At 40.8% G+C, this 20,868-nt stretch overlaps 1 protein-coding gene across 1 annotated transcript in view; it reads left to right on the forward strand.

The window, feature by feature from the left end:
• Nucleotides 1–302: 302 nt before the first annotated feature.
• Nucleotides 303–20,868, forward strand: part of MEGF6 (multiple EGF like domains 6) — a 166,643-nt gene continuing 146,077 nt past the window's right edge. Inside the window, exons 1-2 of the mRNA XM_072425317.1 lie at nt 303–463; nt 765–865. Coding sequence (XP_072281418.1) covers nt 303–463; nt 765–865 — 262 coding nt within the window. The remainder of the gene's footprint in view (nt 464–764; nt 866–20,868) is intronic.

Genomic DNA, 20,868 nt, shown 5'->3' on the forward strand with positions numbered 1-20,868 from the left:
TACTAACAAGTAATAGAACTCCAAGTAAAGCACAAACATGCTAAGGTTTTGGAAATGCCTAATATACCAAAGTAGTCAAAAGTGATCTGTGCTATTTATTCCAGAAGATCCCACCATTGGACACCCAACACATAAAAAAGTAAGGGGTTAACCTATTTTACCAACCTCAGCCTATGATCCAAGTAACAACTTGCATTAACAAAAATAGGAACGCCACACAAGGCACAAGGAACGCCACACATTTGCTAAGGTGGTGGAAATATCCAACACACCAAGGTGGTCAAAAATGATTTTTCCTATCAATGCCTGGAGATCCCAACATTGGAGATCCCAATACGTATAAAGAGGTTGACGCTAAGGTGGTGGAAATATCGAATATGGCAAAGTGGTCAAAAACGATCTTTCCTATCTATGCTAACGATCCCGCCACTGGGCACCTCAACATGCCAGGAGACCCCAACATGTATAAGAAGACATGGGTTGACTTATTTTACCAAGCTCGGCCTATGATCCTTGGCCTAAGAAGAAATAGGAACTCCAAGAACAGCACAAACTTGATTACAGGTCTTTTAAAAGAAACCATTATTCTCTTCTTATATTATTCACTGTCTGCTTTTTGGATACATTATTTTAGATCAGAGAGATCACCACAAATAAACATTTATAAATACAAATCATCTTGTATAAAGTAGTTCATTGAAATGAATAACTTACTCTTGGCAGCTAACTCAATTTTTTCATACATTTATTTTTCTTTCTTTTAGGCCCAATGTGTGTCCAGAGAAGGAGCTGACCATAGTGGCTCACAAACAGCCAGTGGTGGAAGCCTACAGCCGAATGGTCAAGGTGTGGAAACCGGGATGTGGTGGGCAGATGTGGTGCGTTGGGTATGAGCGGAGGTAGGTGAAGTTTCGCAATTAGCGGAGGCTCCACAGTTAAGACATTTCTACAAAATATAATTTATGGTTAAATATGTTCTCTTGTAAAAAAAATACAGCTGTATCGCTCTGCTCCAGGCAATTACAAGGAAGTCCTGGTTTCATGTTGCTCACTTGTTTGTTAATTGCTCCGTCTGTGATAGTATGACTGATCTGCCATGCATTTTGAGAAATAGAAAAACTAAGAAGTTTCCAAAGACAAATTTGCAATCTGTGGGTTTTTTTCTTCAGTGGAAACAACTTTGGGTTTGGCCAATCCATTGACAATCACAATAAATTTAGAATAATGGGCGTGCAACAGGGGTAAAAATAGAGAAATGTAAAGAATACCACTGCACCAGGGCCCCGGATCCTCCTCAGCCAACAAGGGGCTCCAAGTCAGTTCTGCTCAGGAGCCAATTGTTGCCAAGTCCATTACTGGTATGTAAATTGGTAATTTGGATATAAAAAGAAATGGTAAACCTCAATTATTATTACACAGTATTGATTTATTACGCTGTACAAAGTCCATAATCATGTCACTAGCTGTCCTTCAAAAGGAGCTTGCAATCTAATGCCCCTACCTTAGTCATAATTCTTTAATACAGTCACTTGGGCAAAGCCAATGACCTAACTGCATGTTTTTGGAATATGGGAGGAAACTCACACAAACACCGGGAGAACCTGAAAACTCCATGCAGATAATGTACTGGCTGAGATTCGTACCTGGGACCTAGAGCTGCAAACACTACAGTGCTAACCACTGAGCCACCGTGGTACTCAGGATTTTGTTTGCCCCATACAGGACAGAACCAGGTGTATAAATTGATTTGTTTCTTTAGATTTGAGATTTATTCCTTCGCTTCATGTTCCAAAAACACATGGGAGTCTATTGATAGATGTTTTCAGCCAAGATTCACCCAACGTTTACCCAAACTGTGAAAAATGGATTCATTTAGAAAAATGTACAAATCATGAGTAAAATGTGTAAACTTTGCAGGCACAAGGCCATTCTGCACATTTGCCTGTGGTCACCTACCCCATGGGGATAAAAGGTGATCTCTCAAAAGAATTGGAGGGGTCTCCCTTCTTACTTAGTTGTCACAGGAATCACCATTGGAAGATTTCACCGTTCTTGTAACAAGTCAAACATCTCACCATCACTTTCTGTACCCAAAGATAATGGTCACCAAAGCCACACATGAGAGGGAAGCTCCCAAGTAAGGAGGCCAACAGGACTTCTAATCCATCCACAAACCTCAAGAAATTGATTTTTTTTCATACTCTTCAAACCAGTTCAGACCACATTTTTTAAATCCCCCTGATCCCTACCGCAGGCTCTTTAGAAAGGAACGTGCGGGAGGAATGAATACAGCAGGTGCTTCGGCCTTTGTGAAGCTGACCCGATCCCTTTGGCAAGGAAAAGCACCATTCAGACATTCCATGATTAAAGAATGTCAAATATTAAGCAATCCCTAATTTTATGTTTGTTTTTCCTTAAACAAACAATGTTAAACATCAGCTGGTTTGTACGTCGATTGGTCTCTGAAATCCTTCAGTATATTATAGGACGTGTCAAGATAGCTTGTTCTAGTTTATAGAAAACACATGAGCAGATGTATCCGTGTGGGTATGAAATGTTGGGTTAGGGTTTTATCTCCACCTGGTATATTATCTTTTTACAAATTGCTTATTTGTATTACACCTTGTTCTCCCATTGCTAAAAAAAAAATAGGATATCCAAAACATTTCAGGGGCATTGCAAAGGAAAAGAGTAGACATATAAGCCTGTTATGCACAAGCAAATCTGCTGCCAATTTTGCACTAAATTTGCACCAAAAGTCCAATTGATATCTGTTTAGTCATCAGTCCAAAGACAATGTTTTGCCCTCCCAATTATTAGGGGTGGATGGGATGAACCACAAGATCCTCAGGAACCATCAGATGGGAGCTCTTGATTAGATTTGATCAATTCTTCGTACACATAATGCAAATTATGTATTTTTTTACCCATATTTAAAACGTATTCACTCCACTTAAATCAAGGACCAAAAACAATGGCTGCATGTAATTGGTCTGCTGTCTGGTTTTGGTTTGGAAATGATTTCTGGGCAATCTGATCATTTTATTGGATAAATGCTCAAATCAGGGTTGGGAACGGCCCTTATGTATTAGGCTTAAAAGAGGATTCAATGTGGATCAAAGTAAATCCAATGTGGACCAAAGTGGATCCAATGTGGAATGTGGTCAGATTTGTATTTTACATTTATGCATTCTTCATAGTTCGTCAGATTTTTAATTTTGCTCATGCTGACAATGCCTTCAGCTGTTTTTTTACCTCCAGAAAGAGTCATCTTTGTTCAGGCATTCTCCAGGTTCAGTATCTGTTTCCTAGTCTGAGACTTCAGTTGCCAGTTCTCTGTCAAAGATCAACCCCAGTTGAAGTGTTTCAGCCTTGTATGCTACAAAGTTGTCCTGTTCAAGTTGAAACACTGGAGCAGAGGAGATAGAGAACACTTTCCCTCCTGCCTGCAGCAGACTGATGACATCATCTAAGCCTAGCCAAAGTCACTGGATTGAAACTTTTCAATGATAAAATAAAAAAAGCCTTTATATAATAATATATAACTATAAAAATATGATGAAATATATATTTGAATATCATGATGTCAGGAGTTTTTTGCAGTTACTAGACCATTTTTTGATGTACAATTTGTAAATATGTTGTAAAGTCATTTTCTCTATGTATAGTGTATAATAAAAGTTACATAGGAGAAGACATATTTCCTCATTATAAATGCAGTTAGCCATCTCATTAAAAAAACAATGCAGTCCCCATGTGGCTGAAATCACATCAACTGGCCCTTCAATTAGTGAAAAGAAAAACAAAGTTTTAGAAGCAAAAAAGGTTTAAATGTCTGCTTTCTGGATCATGGTAACAGCCCTGTTTTCTTGTACGAGCATCACAGGAACTCCCCTATTACAGAAATACAAAACCCAGGGGCAATAATCCAAAATTAAAAAGTGACATTCTTCCAAAAACAACCTAAAAATGTCTGAACATGTGCAAGGGTTTCCATCGACACTCCGCCTGGAATACCCAGCTGTAATGTGACTTTGAGTCCCTATAAGTTGTTCTTCCCATCAGGAAAGACAGATGAGAATGCTCAATGATGGCGGATGGCGGGGGCTCGCTGACGAGGCATTTATGACTATAAAAGCTCACAGATTAAAAAGGTCTAACTGTTTTTTTTTGTGCATGATGAGAGAGAAAATTGTACAATAATGAGAATGTTCTGCTCTCCTAATTACATAAAAAACGCAGTTTCATAAAGTGGAAACAAGGTAATGGGAGAATCTCCATACGCAGACACTTACAAGACCACTTTCTCTATGATGTATGTACGCAGAGGCACGCGGATTCGGATCGGCCAGCTGTGGACTCCTCTGCCAAATAGGCCCAGGTGACTTTGCCATCTGTCCCAGCAGTTTTGTGTGTAAAGGGAGCATAGAAAGCTGTATTGATCAAAGGGTGGAAAACAAATCCTGATTAAAATGTGCACTGGAAAGCAGCATTGTGCATAACTTTACATGGTGATCTCCTATTTCTGAGATATCAACCTATGAGGACAGTGTAGAGCCAATAGGAGAAATCAAATTATATTCTTTTCATTATGAAAAGACAAATGTCCGACACAGTTCGTTGGTTATACTGTCGCTTCATCAGGGCTGTAATTATTAGGAGCAATATGTGTGAATATAATTACAGTAAGATTAAAATGAAAGGATATAACTATAAAGTTGGGTAAGAATTATTACAATTCGTCTGGCCAAACTTTCTGTGCACTGTAGATCCATTCTGCGACCTCTAAAATGCAACAGGCAGTGGAAAATTTTTTTTACACCTTTATAGTGTTGGTGGAAAGTTGTCGATCCCTGTGCGAGCCTAGTCCAGCCGGTCTGTGATCCCAGTCCAGCCGGTTCCATGCTGTTTAGTCTTCCTTCTTCTTTTAGGTGCAGATTGGACACCTGGGTCCACAATCTTCTTCTTCTTCTTTTTGCACCCGATCTCCCACTGCACGTGTGCAAGATCAGGTGACTCGCCTTCCTGAAATTGTGAAAAAAATTTGCTGATCTTACTGCCCATTCCAGGAAAGGCCCTTCTGTGCATGCCTCAGATTAGACTTTTGCAGAAGGAGCAGCTGGTATACTTGACAGCTAAAGGTTTCCTATTCAGATTTTACTGCCACAGCAGTAAAGACAGAAGGGGAGGAGTCCAAATAAAAAAAGTATTAACTTTTTTGTATATAAAAGGGCTAGCCACCCTTTTTATAATGGAAAAAAAATAGTAATAGGTACAATTTAAGGTAGTGTGGTGCTTTTGAGTATGGAGGTGCACGTTACCTACCATATACCAGGTCTAGCAGCCAATCACCTTTACATGATGGAATGGGCAACATCACCATTTCCCCAACACAAACCAACAATGTGTGTTTTGGTGCTGGCTGCAATGAAGGAAAGAGCAGTAGGGTTCACTGGAAGGGAAGTATCAGCGGGTCAGCTGAGGCTTTTTTTAAAAACAATCACTTTAAATCATATCCGTGTTTTATTACCTGTACATTTGAGACCATCAGAATGTATTTGTGCTTTTTCAAAGGCTCAGGAATGCCTTAGAACATTCCCTCTCCATACATATAATATCCATTCACTTGTTCCGGCTAGAGAAGTGATGAGTACTTTTATTAGAACAGTATTAGTCCTTGGTGAGTGATGCCCAACATTTTCACATGGGATGTGATAGAGGGTCTTTTACCTGTGACTTAAATACACCTTCAAATCCTCATTCCTGAGATTCTGGGAAAATGAGATTATTAATCAGATTATGTGCAGCATTAAAGGGAATCTCTTACTTTGTCCTACATTGTTTCACTTTAAATTGCCCCTGAATGAATACCATGTGGACCATGGTTGCATGTGGACCAATCTAGGCTCCAAACACCCTAATCACAGCTTGGCCCCTCGTGTAAAGTAGAAATAACTTGTAATAAAGATGGAATTTTGGAGGAGAGCCCCCACACAGTAGTACAGAAGCGCCGGACCGCGTGTTATTTTACTGATAAACATCTTGGCAGATACACAAGAGGAGGAAGCAGAATTGCTGAGGCAGATAACTTGAGAAAATTGAGTTGTTCTTGAACAGACACAAAATATTGGCCTTGTTTATAAATGTCTGAAGGAAGGTCTGTGTCAGGGAAGTCGCAAATAAGAATCAGATTGCAACTTATACCTTCCAAGTGTTATTTTCCGGTTATGGAGATAGCCAAGTGAAATTAGGACGTGCACAAGTAATCTACATGAAGACATTGGGTCTTCTGCTAGAACCTGCAAAGGGACACAATTTGCAATGACAGCCATATGTATATATATATATATATATATATATATATATAAATATATATATATATAGATAAATGTGAACATTTTTTAATTTCCATTTTACTTTCTGTGGTTAAACTTCCAAACTCTTCTTCTAATTGAAAGAGTTCATTTTTATAGTTTTGTTCCACTATTGTTACAAGGAATCTCTAACCCAGCCATTCTTAACCAGGGTTTGGTGGAACCCCAAAGTTCCTCCAGATGTTCATAGGGTTCCTCAGACTGTGGCTGATTGACCACCCATTAATTATTCCTGCATAGTTCTGGGGCCAACACCATTTGGTAGAGCCAACTGCATGACTCTAGCAATATTCTTAGTAGTCTTTAGTGCTGATATTCTAGCCATCTCTATAAGGGGGCTTTCTTTCCACTGGCCACCAATTTAAGACATTTTCCCCCACTGATGTCTAATAAATTGATTGTAGCAGGGCTTTCCTGAGACCCAAAAGGGTTTCTAAGCGTTGAAAAGTTTGAGAAGGGCTGCTCTAACCCCATTAACTTTCATTTAAGGCAAGCATTAAAGTGGTTGGTTTTGGTTGCTTTCTAGTTTCTAGCAACTCATTAAGTAAAAGGGGGGGTTAATATGAATTATAATGGGTTTGGATAAACATTTTGGGGAATTGAGAAGGCATTTTGAGTGTGTCTATGGGAATTTAGGCTTTTTATGCCAAAAGAGCATTTCTAAGGCATTTGTCAAGAATTGGACTGAAGACTAGGCATTCCAAGGGTTGAGGTTGGGTATCTTGTACAACAATTTTCCTCTACACCAAACTGGTTTTGTGGAGTAGTCTAGGTCAGTGGTCCCCAACCATTTGGAGCCCATGGACCACTGAACGCATGGACTCAATACCGCACATGTGCAGGGAGCCATGTGTCACTCAAAGGGGAAAAAACTTTCCCCAGAGTGACGTCATGATGCCAAAACCTGCCAACTCTCCCATCACAGGTCTGAGCCTGTGATAGCAGAGTGAACGAGTTGTGTTCAGAGACACAACCCTCCCACCACCCTGAGCCTGCGACGCGTGCAGGAGACATGGTCCGTGGCTCTGATGAGTGCACCCCTCCCAGCCGGGGTCCTTCTCTGGAGGTGCACAATTGTGTAAAATGTCTTTGTCGGCTGTAACAATTACAATAGTGATCAATGACCGATGTCCAGGAGACATAATTGCCTAGGACTGCTGCATAGGTCTATCTGATTGCCAATTAATTCCTGTAACAATTACAGTACCCTCACTGCCAACCCCTGAGCTCAATAATTTGGAGGAATATCTGCAAAGCATTTGGTGTAAATTCACATCTCAGTGATTCGAAGGGGTGTCCACATCCTTTTACCCATTTTGGGTGACCAGTTTTCATGGGAAACTATTAGGAGAAGGGATAAGTCATTGGGAATTCAATACATTACATTTGGGATTATCGGCTGTTTTTTGAAATCGTAGACAATAAATTAGGAAATTGAACAGAAATGATATATGAGATTTTATTCTTCCAGACTAACTGTTGGACATAAGCCGAGACACATATCCTCCATATCCTCCATATCCACATGGATGTCTAAGATGTTTTTTTTTTATCAGACTTGGAGTAGTTAAAAAAGAGAGATTCCTTGTGATTGGTTGCCAGGAAATGAAGCTAATTATGCAGCGCTTTCTTCCTTTTTTCACATATTCTTGTGGCTTTGACTTTTTTTTTTCCGTAGCTTTACTTTTTAATTACCAAACTTTCTGAGTTGTCTCGAAACCACTTAGAAAGAGCTGAAATATTTAGCACTAGTTTCGTTTCGGTGTGACAAATTGTTCTTTGGTTCAAAGAATGTATTATTTCAAGGAGGAGGGAAGTCAGACGCCAATTACTTAAAAAGTCTTCTGCTCGCTGGAAGTGAGGTCTGTACCATGGACCGGTTCATAGAAGACTTGTTTGAAGACTAATTAAAGAATAAGAATTTGCTTTTGCTCATTACACCTCCTTTGCGGCTGTCTTGACAATACTTGTGTCCTCTGGTTTGGTTGAGCCTTTTTCTGATTTGTCCGCCAGCAGCTCCTCGTTAAAATTCATGTCTGTAATTGCTAATTGGGAAAGAGGCGCGGTAATGGGCTGGTTCATGATTTTGATTTTAGTAGATAGGCTGTGACTACAGGTGTGTTTTTTCAAAATTTATAACATTTAAAACTAACCAGCTTTCAAAGGGTTTCTATTCTGCATTGAAATTGCTTCCACTGCACACTGTGAGCTTCTCACAGTGAGCATAAGAAGCTGCAGCAAGTCAGATGGAGCCGCCTCATTTTCTGGCTGCATCACCTATGCCATTCCCCTGCAGCCTGACTGTCCATAGCCATCAGTTTCATTGATTGGATTTGAGTTCTTTCAATCTTGAAGCTGCAGAATCACATGTGGGTGTTCTCAAAGGTGGTCTGCATGTAAATGTAACCGTCCTAGGAAGGTCCAGAATGAAATCCATACATCAAGGCAATTTGCATTCCAAAAAGCAGGCATCAGGACTGAGGGCTCCTGAATTAAATACCCTACCAGCTCTTTCCATCATGATCTGCCTGCATTGCAAAAAACAAAAATAATAAGTCTAAAATAAAGTATATATAAAAAAATAAAAGTAACAAAATGAGGCCAATTTAGGTCCAGGATAAATACATGAGCTTCTTTATCCATTCAGAGCCAATAATCTCACTGTTAAAACGCAAAATATTACCCTAATTTTATCTACTTTATTGACTGCAAAAAAATTTACCAAATTTCCAAAAGTTCAACATTTTGTGGCTGATTGACCTCCTATTGATGATACTTACATATTTCCGGGGTCAAACCCATTTGGTAGAGCCAACTGCTTAAGTCTATGGATGTTTTTAGTTTATAAAGGTGGTATTTTTTGTGCAAATTGTCATGCTTGGGCTACTTTAATAATAATAATAATAATAATAATACATTTCCCAGGATAGGGTTGACTCCTAACCCTGGACAGTTTTAGAGTAAATGGGACTATGGGCAAATCTGAAGTTGAACATTCCAGCTACTTGCACCCAATATCATTATGTCAAATGAAGACCTGGAGAAGGTGGGAAGGCCCAGTTTTCCTCCCCCTAAACTGTCCTTGCTGGTGATAAGTTACCTTCATGCATTAGGAGTCAGCTAATTATCTCATGCTAATTATAGCTCATAATGTCATTTATGGGTGCAATATTTGCAGCCTGCCTGCACTGTACAAAAACCCATATAAAGACTAGTTCATAAAATGGAAAGGGAGATTGGCAGCTAATTTATGACATTGTTGGGTAATAGTTTACATTGGATGCCTGAGCAGATGCATGGAGCGTTCCGTTCTTCAGCTTCATCCACACCCCATGCTGCTACTAGGTGTCTTCTTATTTCAAGGACACGCTAGCTGTAAGGATCAGGATGCAAACCTACAACAGTGACAATACTAAGCTGTAATACTGCTCAGATACCACATAGGGATGATACATTGAAAGATGGTTGTAGAATTCATTTTTTACAAGATTCTCCAAACCCCTCTGCAATTTTGTATTTCTGTTAGAAATGTTGGAATCACTGGGGTCCTATTTAGTGGCAATATTTGCCCTCCACAGTCTGAAGCAGGATTTGTTTGTTTATAGATAAAGCTAAATGCTCAGATTCCCTTCCCTATCACCCTCTCTCCTTCCTTTTCCTCCCCCAGCTATCCCCCCTTTAACCCTTATCCTTCTTCCCCTTTCTCTCCATCTCCTTTCTTCTATTATTGTGCCCTAATCTCTGCCACTCTTCCCTTTTCTTTTTTTCATCTTCTTCTTTTCTTCTCTCCCTCTTCCTCGCCCTTCTATCAGGGGTATAGTCATAAAAAAAGAAGAGGAGACACGATAATAGTAAAGACTATCCATGGCGAGCGCGCAGGGAGAGCCTATATGGGGGTCCCGAAAAAAGTGAGGGCGCGGCGTGCCTGCGCGTGCCTCACCCACTACACCCCTACCTCCTATAGTCTTCCTTTTTTTCCTTGTCCCACTTCTCTCACTTTATCTTGTTCACCCATCTTCCCTCTCTCTCTTTCTTCTTTTTGATATCTTAAGTTCCAAACAGACACTTTATTTTTTCCACCTGAGACAATCCTACGTGAGCGCCTTGGAAGAAAATCTAACATCAGTACAGGTTTCCCTGATGTTGTTTTGTGATCTGCTGTGCCAAATCACTAAATGACGGATGCTAAATGAATGCTAAATATTGCAGTCCCCTCAGACCCTGTACAGCAATCATTCCTAAAATTGTTCCTCAATTACAATCAATGATTGCTTCCAGAGATGATTATTGAGTGTCTGTCTCTCTGTATCTTTTTTCTTCTTTCAGTGTTTTCTTATCGTTTTCTATCTCCCTCCATCTATCACATCTTTCTTTCTTCCTTAGCTATACTTCTCTTTCTTATCTGTCTTTCTCTTTCCTCACTTTTTTTTATTTTCTCTCTTCCATTCTCTCTTTGTTTCATTCTTCCTGTGTCGTCTCTTCTCTCTCTCCTATTCTCAAGGTTTCCTCTTTCTCCCTTCTTCCCCTTTTTCTCTCTATATCCCTTCTCTCATCCTCCCTCGTTCTTCCTCTCATCTTTGCTCTTTTTCTGTCTCTTTCTCTATCTTCGTCTTTCTTCCTGCTATCTTGCTCTTTCTCCTTTTCTCCCTTTCACTTCCTACCCTCCTCTGTCCTTTTCCCTTCCTACTCTGTCTCTCTATACCTTTTTTTCTCCCTGCTTTCTCTCTCTTTCTTCTTTTAACTACAGGTAGTCCCCGAGTTAAGGACATCCGGCATACGGACGACTCCTAGATACAAACAGGGCTTCCCTGCTCTCTCATGTGCAGGATGGAGGCTTGAAGGAGGCAGTTTGCATGACTTGCAGAAGAAATCTTCTGCTAAACACAGCTGAGGTTGTGGGTGATCTTCGGGGGGTGAGCTTTTCTGCAGCCTCTTGTAACTCTTTAATACCCAAGACAAACTCTGCAGTTGTTTCTTTTTGCATATCAAAGCACAGCTTGCTCCAGAAGTTAATGAATGTCTAGGCTCCAGAAAGTTTTTTTCTTTTTACTTTGTGATTAACTCACAATGAGGATTTTATACAGTAACTGAACCACAATCCCTAATGATATGTTGAGACAAACATCTGTCCTAATTGCATTTATTAAAATATTGTACCTGTTCCAACTTACTCTCTTTTTGTCCTTCCGTCTCTCCCCTCTTCTCTCTCTTTCTCCTTCTATCCCTACCCTCTTCTCTCTCTTTCTCTTTCTATATCTCCTTACTTCTCTCTCTTTCTCCTTCTATCCCTCCCCTCTTCTCTCTCTCTCTCCTTCCGTCTCTCCCCTCTTCTCTCTCTCTCTCCTTCCGTCTCTCCCCTCTTCTCTCTCTTTCTCCTTCTATATCTCCTCTCTTCTCTCTCTTTCTCCTTCTATCCCTCCCCTCTTCTCTCTCTTTCTACTTCCGTCTCTCCCCTCTTCTCTCTCTTTCTACTTCCGTCTCCCCCCTCTTCTCTCTTTTTCTCCTTCTATCTCTCCTCTCTTCTCTCTCTTTCGCCTTCCGTCTCTCCCCTCTTCTCTCTCTTTCTCCTTCCGTCTCTCCCCTCTTCTCTCTTCTCTCCCTTCTTCTCTCTCTTTCTCCTTCTCTCTCTCCCCTCTTCTCTCTCTTTCTCCATCTGTCTCTCTCATCTTCTCTCTCTTGTCCTTTTCTCCTTTCTTTCCTCCCATTAACATTCCATCTGGTTAGAGAAGATCCCTGCCTGCGTTCCATGTCCCCAAGCTGTGACAACACACTTTCCCCGGCGCTGTGCCTGTCCCGGGCTCCTGCAATGCAGTGCCGCCATTGTGGGCTGTAACCTAAGTTAGGCCAAGAACCCGCTGCGCCTAACGTTCATCAGCCAGGGCCATAAAGCTGTTGTCTTGCTGAGGTAACGCGCGCCCATTATCCATTTTCAGCTTCTAAAATAAGAGGTAGTGGAAGCACTTTGGCAAACAGCTTGAGACAATGTTTTTCGCACCTCGGAGAAGAGGTAGGAGAGAATCAGAGGACATCAAACACAAGTCACGGGGTATCGTTCCTCTAGGCGGTGACACGGGTTCACAACTATGTCTCCGGCTCCATTTTAATGTTCTTGTCTAGCTGTTACAGCGCATTTCGGGGAAATGGAATTTCATTTTACAGCTTCAATCAGAGCAGAACAGAAAACGATAAGGATGAGCGTGGAGAGCGGCTTTATTCTTCTACGCGCGTTGTTACTTTAGGTGTTTCATTTCACAAAGTTCAAAGCTCCTGACTGCCGGCATTCCTGAAATGAATGGCGCTCTCAGTGTCATAGCGGAGGCTCTAGAATTTGGAATCTTGTGCAGGCTTGTTTCCATCGAGCAGCGAGGATATAATGACTACTATGGGCTGATCATTTCCTACTCCAAAAAAAAGTCTTGCCATCCATAAATCAACCATCCTATTACCTGGCCAGATTCAGCTGATTCCGTGCAGCCAGTACAAGATACAACAGCCAAACATAACCAGGGAAGGAGTAGAGAGGAGCCTGGTGGAGGATTTCCATTTCTGCAAATATTGAATTGTAAAACTATTATGAGACTACTTGGGAGAAATGCGTTAGCATCAATGGGAAAGGTGACATTAAAGTGATTTCTAGGGGCTGATCATTTCCTACTCTAAAAAAAGTCTTGCCATCCATTAATCTGGTGGAGAATTTCCATTTCTGCACAAATTAAGTTAAAAAAGAAAATGATGTTGCCACTTGGGCAAAAAGCATTAGTCTCAATGGTAGAGGTGACATTAAAGTGGTTTCTAGGGTGCAATGGGTTTTATTTGGCTTTTGGGAGTTACAGAAGGGCCTACTTATGGCTAAATGTAATCAAAAACACAGAGAAAAGATTCAGTTCTATGGGAATGGAGGTGAGTAGAAATCACTCTGCTGTATCCTCCTTCTCCATGGGAAATGGCAGGAAATCCCAATGGGCATCACCAATGTCGAGAGACCACTGTACATCGTACAACAAGTACAAGATAGAACACCCAAATATAACCAGGGAAGGAGTATGGATGAGCCTAATAGAGAGTTTCTATTTCTGAAAAAAATCTAATAAAGAAAGAAAATGCTTTTGGGCGAAATGCGTAAGAGTCAATAGGAAAGGTGGGATTAAAGTGATTTCTGGGGTGGAATGGGTTTATTGACCAAAGGTGATCAGCAATATGGAGATGAAACACAAATTCAGGTTCCATTGGCATGGTAGTTGTTCCTGACACAATGTTCAATTCTATGGAAATGAAAGGGGAAAGACACGTAGGAAGCACTGCTGCATCCTCCTCTTCCATAGTAAATGGTAGGAAATGCCACAGTGGATCACTGAGAAATATCGGGGGACCATTGTACACCGTACAACCAGTACAAGATACAACACGCAAACATAACCAGGGAAGGTCTAGAGAGGAGTCTGATGGAGAGTTTTAATTTCTGTAAATATTAATTTGTTAAAAAATAATGTGGCCACTTGGGCAAAATGCGTTAGCATCAATAGAAAAGGTGACAATAAAGTGGTTTTTAGGGTAAATTGGGTTTTATTTGGCTTTTAGGAGTTACAGAAGCTTTTGTTTAAGGCTAAAGATGATCAGCAATATGAGATGAAACACAAATTCAGGCTACAACTGGTATGGTAATTGCTCATGACACAAAGTGCTTTATTAAAATAAAGCTGCAAACAGATGGGAAATATTTTTATGATTTTTCATGATTGTTTCCAGTGTCAGTAAAACAGACGATTGCTGTACACAATTCACTGTTCAGTTCAATGGAGAGGAGAGGGAGAGGATGAGGAGGAAGCTCCCTGCTGCATCTTCCCCCTCCATAGGAGATGCAATGGCAGATTGGTAAACAATGTCAGGGAATCACAAAGTACACTTTGCCCAAGACGATCACGACTGTTTATCGCAGACGACTATTATCTGATGTGAATAGCTTAATGCAAACCTGTGCTTTGGATCCTACACGTTGTCATTGTTTGCTGAAAATGTTGGCGTTACTGGGGACTGCACACTCAATAGTCCTGGACTGGTCCATTACAAAAGGGGTACATCCCTGATTTTGGTAAAATGGACCATGCAATGCTGATTTCCCCTCTTATCAGTGGCAGATGTAGCCAAAAGGGGGCGCCAGTGCAGAACAGACTTGCCCACCTGGCTTGGGGCCCCTGGCTGAAGAGGGTCCGGGGCTCCCATGCAGTTATACACTTTGCAGCAATAACAAAGTGGACCTGTCTCAAGCCAGAATCCCCCCCAATTTTACATTAAAACGATTTTGGGAAAGCACAGTGAAGGATTATGGGAAATACTCTCCACACGGCAATCACAGCGGCAGAATTTTTCTTGTTTTTTGAATTGTTGGTGTTTTGAGTAGTTTTTTTTCAGGCTGGAAAGTAACCATGACAATTGCATTAAACCAGAGACTGTCCCCCAAGGAAACTTTGCTACCTGCAGCGTGGCTCGGCAGCCCTCAAAGCGACTCACGCTTGTTATCGCTTTGTAGAGAGAGAGAGCGAAAGAGAGAATATAAAAGAAAATTGATTTGATATGTTCTATGAATTTCGATCACTCACTAGATTAGAAAGAAAGTAAATTAAAAAAAAAATGAAATGAGAAATAAAAATTCATCCGTGCGGAGGTACGCCGATGGGGCTGGGGGTGGATGCCATAGAGCGGAAGGGAAGCTAATTGAATGGAAGTCAGCCGGCTTGGTATAAAGGAATCCGGAATATAACAAATCTCCTGTGGAAGAAGCCTCCGATTGAAGCTTCTCCATCTCCAGGGTCAGGCACTAGTTTCAATGAGCAGGTGACATTTTAATTGGACCTGGATCAGATCCATTCCAGGTTTGCTGGATCACGCAGGTTATCTCATGATAGTCTATCTTCTCCAGTCTTGGAGAGCTTTATTAAATTAGACAGCATGGTGGCTCAGTGGTTAGCACTCCAAGGTTTGAATCTTGGTCAGGACACTATCTGCATGGAGTTTGCAGGCTCTCCCTATGTTTGTGTGGGTTTCCCCCAGGTACTCCGGTTTTCCCCCACATTACAAAAACATTCAGTTAGGTTAATTGGCTTCCCCCAAAATTAACCTTAGACTGTATTAAAGACATATGACTATGGTAGGGACATTAGGTTGTGAGCTCCTTTGAAGGACAGTTAGTGACATGACTTGGGGTTTGTACTAAGCTGCAATATATGATGGTGCTATATAAATACTGTGTAATAATAAAATGGGTTCACCAACTTAGTGACAATAGGGGGCGATACTGATCACAAGCCTGAGCTGGCTTTAACCCCACACAAAAGGGGAATGGAGGCACTTGTCATTTGCACTGCCATCCCAAAGGGGTGAGGCTGTGAAACCTGTTTGGGGGGGGGGGGGGGGAGTTCAGAGAAAAGCCTGAAGTGCCGCATTCAACTAAAATATTCATATAGTTCATAGGGTAATACATTTTTTTTTTTTTTTACAATACATATAGTGCAGTTGCCACAAAGCATAGTAAGTTTTCCAAAAATACTATATCAGTAGCTATATGCTTTCCGGGTGTTCTCTCTTTCATTGAAACGCCATACTGACTTGTATGAACAAAGGAAGGGGGGTGGAGTCATCCCACTGACTTATATAGCTGTCTATACAAATTTCAACTTGAGCTACTGAACACTGTAATCAATAATTCTGGAAAATGGCAAACAAAGCCTCTATGCTAAAAACAAATGAAAAGATTGCATGTTTGACTTATTTGATCAATATTTTTAATATTGTGTCCTTTTTATTCCTTATTTAATGTACAGTACTACGTAATATGTTAGTGCTATATAAATACTGTTTATTATTAATAATAATAAAAATCTACCAATCTAAATTGTCTACTTAGAGCATAGCCCATCCTTCGACTTTCAAAAAAGAAGCAAAGGACGCATTTAAAAACCTAATGAAGGTGAAAAGGGAGAAGCAATGGTTTCCCCCCCGTCGCACGAGAACAAAGCGCGATGCTCTTTGTGATCTCCGAAGGTTTTTCTGTAAATTACAGCATTAGATCAGCTCTGACCAAACAGCTTCGGTGTCCTTGTAATTTAAGGGGTGTCAAGAAAACCATTAAATGGCACAGAGAGCGGGGGAGGGGGCGGCGTTTAATCCCTTGTTACCTTGTCATTTTCTTTTTAAAGTCTTCTCAGACACACAAACAGAATCTGGAGGATGTGTGAGAGCCATCAGATCACAGAGATCTGACAGCCGGGTGGAATGTTTTTATGCTTTGCATTGTATCTTCCATATGTTTGGTATTACATTGTATACTTTTATAACTTTTAAATTCTGACCCCAACCTTCTGTAAGAGGGGAGCACAGAATAGATTCATGGCTGATGTCTGTGTCTAAAGATGCCATTGGTCTTTTCTCAGTAGCTATAAACTATCAGGAGTATGTAGTGTATAGCACAGCTTATAGAGTATAGCAGTTAGGGATAAGTAAACTGCAACAAACAGAAAAACAGCAGTGCAGCAGTCACATTTGTAATAGATGAGGATTACAGGATGCAGGGGCCAGGACTATGTAATAAAGAACAAAGCAATAGTCAGGATAATGCAACATACAGCACAACTTACACAGTGTACTGGTTATGAGTATGTATAGCACAGCAATTAGGATTAGATAACTAACAAGATAGAGTAAAGCATTCAGTAGTCACATGTGTAATGTATGAGGATTACAGAGTGCAGGGGCCAGGACTATGTAACAAAGAACAAAGCAATAGTCAGGCAAATGTAACATACAGCACAACTTACACAGTGCACTGGTTATGAGTATGTACAGCACAGCAATTAGGGATAAGTAAAACATGCAGCAGTCTCATGTGTAATGTATGAGAATTGCAGAGTGCAGGGGTCAGGACTGTGTAATATACAACATAGAATTAGTCAGGACTATGTAACATACAGCACATCTTACACAGTGCCCTGGTTATGAGTATGTACAGCACAGCAATCAGGGATTTGTAAACTGTAACAATATAGAAAAACATGCAGCAGTCACATGTGTAATGTATGAGGATTGCAGAATGCAGGGGTCAGGACTGTGTATTATACAACATAGCAATAGTCAGGACTATGTAACATACAGCACAACTTACACAGAACACTGGTTATGAGTATGCACAGCAGTTAGGAATAGGTAACTAACAATATCAAAAAAAGAATTTACCAGTCACATGTATAATGTATGAGGATTACAAAGTGCAGGGGTCAGCACTATGTAATATACAACATAGCAATAGTCAGGGTTATGTAGTATGCAGCGCCACTTACATGTCATGAATATGCACAGTGTACAGAGTACAGCAGTTAGGAATAGGTAAAGTATAACACAGAATAAAGTATACAGCAGTCACTTATGTAATGTATGATGATTACAGAGTGCAGGGGTCAGGAATGTGTATAATACAACATAGCAATAGTCAGGACTATGTAACATACAGCACAATTTACTCAGTGTACAGGTAGTGAGTATGTACAGCACAGCAGTTAGGAATACGTAACCTACGTATATAGTCAAGAATTCATCTGTCACATATGTAATGTATGAGGATTACAGGGTGCAGGAATCAGGGTTGGATAATATAGAATATATCAAAAGTCAGGACAATATAACATTCAACACAATTTACACAATGCACAGCACAGCAGTTGGGAATAAGTAAACTGAGATTTATATTAAATCCTGCAAACTATTATAATTATAACTATATAATGCAATCCAGGAGTCAGGTGTATGTAATGTACAACATAGTATGAGGTGTAAGCCTCAGGACTATGTAATATACAGCCAAGCATGAATCTCAAGAAGAAGGGCTATGTAATTTATAGCACAGCATGAGGCACAAACATTAGGACTGTATGACACAATTAACACAGTGCACTGGTATTAAGTATGTAATGTACAGCACAACATATAGAATACAGCAGTTAGATAAGGGTGTAGTAAAAGATGCCACAGTCAGCATATAAAACAATTAGCTGTATAGTGGAGGGCTCAGGACTTTGCATGGTACAACATGGAGAAGAGTTCAAGGGTTAGGACCATGTAATGTACAACACAGGGTGTAACATATAGCACTAGCTATGAGTATGCCACGTACAACACAGTGTGTACAGAGAGTGCAAAGGTAAGAAGTATACATGTACTGACAATTACATCTGTGGTCAGTGGGAGGGAGAATGTCCTTTATATTGCAGACAAGGAGTAAAAGGCCGACTGATGATGGGGTCAAAGGGAAGTATCCTACCCTTCAAATTGATGATCAGTACAAATAATAATGTAGCGCTGTACATTAAATAGGGGTTGCAAATGACAGACAGATACAGACAGTGACACAGGAGGAGGAGAGGACCCTGCCCTGAACAATCTAGGAGGTAGGGGAAGTATCACACAATAGGAGGGGGGGTATGGAATGATGGGAAGTAGTGAGGGTTTTAAGAGACAGAAGATAGGTAGGTGACTTTTGGGTTTTAGGGGCTCTTTGGAATAAGCAGAAAGTAGGAGCAAGCTGAATATGACAAGGAAGTCCATTCCAGAGAGTCGGTGCAACTCTAGAAAAGTCTTAGAGTGGTGTGTGTGAGGAGGTTATGAGTGAGGAAGTCATTAATAGGTAATTGGAGGAGCGAAGAAAGTTGCATAGGGAAGAAAAGGGGGCAAAAGAAAAACTGCACCACCTAGTGTGCATATTGTGGATAACAATTTACCAAACACCCACAAAAATACAGGCGATATAATGAAATATGCCCCTGATGGTGATCAGTATAGATGTCCTCGTGGGACCCTTGTATTCAGAATTACCTAAGCATTGATCAATTTACACCAATATACAAGGAAACACTCACAACCCATCAATAAATAAAGCTAAAACCCCCTGAGGGAGAGTATGGGTTTTGGGGGAAGTAGTCAGCACCTTAATCTGTATTTGATCTATGAAGTCTCCTGGTTGGAGTCGCACTGTAGTCCAAAGTGAAGTAATTGACTCGAGGTGACAGGCGCACATTTAGCTCCATTGTAAACACAACTTCATTTTTCAATGTGCTCTATAATCAAGATGACAGCGTGCTGCAGGAACGGACTTTGTGTTTAAGCTTCCTTGATGTGATTCACCCAAAAAAAAAATCTTTAGTTTGACTGATGTTATTTTGTCTGCACCTATTTTGCCTTCCTGTATGAAACACTTTAGCGTTTCAAGTTCATTCTCCCGTTTCGGGGCACATTGTCTCCATTTAGGAAGTTTCCTTTAACATTGAGTGCAGAGGACATGAGATGATGAATGATTCCCCTTAGCTATGTGAATGTGTAGCGGCTTGCCTGCTTCTGGTCTGTATTTCATACTACTTAGGATCGCAGCGCTCCATTGACGCCGATGTCAGGCAAGGTTATCATGGCCGATGTAGCTCTATGTGTTGGGGGAAATGAGGACAGAGATATTAATATTATTAATAAACAGGATTTATATAGCACCAACATATTACGCAGCGCTGTACATTAAATAGGGGTTGCAAATAACAGATGAATACAGACAGGGACACAGGGTGAGGAGGGGACCCTGCCCCGAAGAGCTTACAATCTAGGAGGTGGGAGATGTAGCACACAATAGGAGGGGATATGGAATGGTGGGAAGTAGTGAGGGTATTAAGAGATAGAAGACGGGTAGGTGAGTTTGTAAAAATGGGTTTTTAGTGCTCTTTTATACATGGATGGTTTCATTTTAACAGGTCTATTTATAACTATTTTCACTCAAGATTCACCCAACGTTGATTAATTTTTTCTTTTTTAAATCCAATGTAAAAAATGTTTGATCCTTTGGTGAATCTCTCTCTCACTATGTCATCACCCAATATTATTGCTCTAGGACAGGACCAAAGAACACCTTTTCCTTCTAATATAGGAGAGAAAATAATATAACCAATAGGAGAGCAGCTCATAGGATTTCTGGCAGGATCTAGACACAGCCTTTTCTGTGGGTTGAGCAGTGTCATCCCTGCCCTGTTGCTAGACTAGGTAACCCTTTACGCCGTCTGCATGCTCACAGCACGGGGTATTCTTGTTCTGTAGTCTCAGAACTAGGAGGGTAATAAGGCTCTTTGGATGACACAGGAAGTGTGAACAGGACAGCACTTCATTTTTGACATGTTCAATGGACTTAGAGCCCCACTGCTGGACTCAGCCAGCAGTGGGGCCCCCGTGCAGAACTGACTAGGGGCCCTTACGAAACTGACTTGGGACTCTTTTGGGGGCACCAATTGGCTAAGGAGACCTTTGTGCAGCAGCAAACTTTGCACCTCCCTAAATCCGCCAATGCCTTTACCTATTGAAGTCTCTCCCAGCGGTATGTCATTTCTCTTTATTTTTTGAGATGATCACATGATGGACTGGACTTTGGTCTTTTCCCATTGGTGGCCAATCATCCATAGGCTTGCAGGGCTACATG

The sequence above is a fragment of the Pyxicephalus adspersus genome, chromosome 11 (genome assembly GCF_032062135.1).
Source record: "Pyxicephalus adspersus chromosome 11, UCB_Pads_2.0, whole genome shotgun sequence".
Lineage (NCBI taxonomy): Eukaryota > Metazoa > Chordata > Amphibia > Anura > Pyxicephalidae > Pyxicephalus > Pyxicephalus adspersus.